Source organism: Silene latifolia, chromosome 7, assembly GCF_048544455.1.
Source record: "Silene latifolia isolate original U9 population chromosome 7, ASM4854445v1, whole genome shotgun sequence".
In the NCBI taxonomy this organism is placed as follows: domain Eukaryota; kingdom Viridiplantae; phylum Streptophyta; class Magnoliopsida; order Caryophyllales; family Caryophyllaceae; genus Silene; species Silene latifolia.
Genome location: NC_133532.1, coordinates 124,763,070 through 124,764,265, shown reverse-complemented (window position 1 = coordinate 124,764,265; position 1,196 = coordinate 124,763,070). Strand labels below are relative to the sequence as shown.

General features: G+C 40.2%; 1 protein-coding gene across 1 annotated transcript; it reads right to left on the bottom strand.

The window, feature by feature from the left end:
* Positions 1-473: 473 nt before the first annotated feature.
* Positions 474-1,076, bottom strand: LOC141590700 (peroxidase 5-like). Its single transcript, XM_074411268.1, has one exon. It carries the CDS (start codon positions 1,074-1,076, stop codon positions 474-476), a length of 603 nt encoding a protein of 200 aa, XP_074267369.1.
* Between the last annotated feature and the right edge of the window lie 120 nt (positions 1,077-1,196).

Here is a 1,196-nt window from a genome sequence, read left to right as displayed (position 1 = left end):
TCTTTATGGGAAATTGTAATATACAATTACTTTTACTTTTTTTTCCCAAGGAAAACATTTAAATCTTTCTATTTTATCTTTCTTAACCTATGCCCACTACCAGGCAGCGAAGGTTACAGCGTATGTGGGATAACTAATTAATTGACGATGTTGTTTCCTTCTATAGCCAATTCAATAACAATGTAGGGAGTTAGTAGAAAAATGATCGTGGAATCAGTTAGTTTTATGTAACACGGTTTTATACAAACATGGTATTTAAATAATCATGCTAGTGGGCAAAACCGTAATGTGCATTGAAATAAACAACTATAACAAAAGTATTATTTTTCAATTAATTCCAGGTTATTTGATCCAAGTGTATATTCTACCTATAACATTACCATCAAGAACACAAGACAAATCAAAGTAGATGTAAATTCTACTATGCATGCATATTGTCCCTTTGCGAAACATCTGATAAAATTGGAACGATACTATGCATGCATATTGGCAGCGTTCTGAACGCTGCAATGCCTTCTGATCTCCCCTTGTTCACCAGTAAGCACATCCATCTTGCCAAGCTTGACCATCGTCTCACCAAACTTCTTCATCCACAAGGCGGAATCATTAGCATACTGACGAACCAAGTCCTTGGTACTAGGATACACAGCAAAGGGCACATCCGAAGTTATCACGCCTTTTCCCTTAATAATATTATTAAAAAACGACACACCCCAGGCCGCTGAACCTGAACCTAAACCTGAACCTGATTTATCCGCAATCATTGGCACTGGTATTTCTGACCAGTTGCTCTCATTAGCTTTCGGGCAATACTTCTTCAGCATCATTTCCCTAAAATTATTATCTATAATCTCGGCGGACCCTGTCACGTTCGCTAGATTCAGATCGTCTACAATGGTCGTCACACATTTCGCTTCCCCAACCGAGTGGGCCCCTTCCAAAATAACCATGTCATCCACAGTCAATCCCCTGTCTGCATACAATCTAATCAAGTCCTTTGTATTAGAGTTTCCTCCAGGGAGGTTAACGGCTAGATTGCCATCGACGAAGCCACTATCACGACGTCCAGCTGGCATTTTGAAATACGTGTTTCCAGCTAAGACCGCTGCATCTCTAGCCGCGTAGGCTAAGATGTCAGCACACGATACGACACCTGGACATTGTTTTTCTAATTCGGCCTTGATTACGTCTATCGC

Bases quoted from the DNA above. Each gene is read 5' to 3' on its own strand.
- LOC141590700 (XM_074411268.1), bottom strand. From the start codon at position 1,076: ATGCCAGCTGGACGTCGTGATAGTGGCTTCGTCGATGGCAATCTAGCC.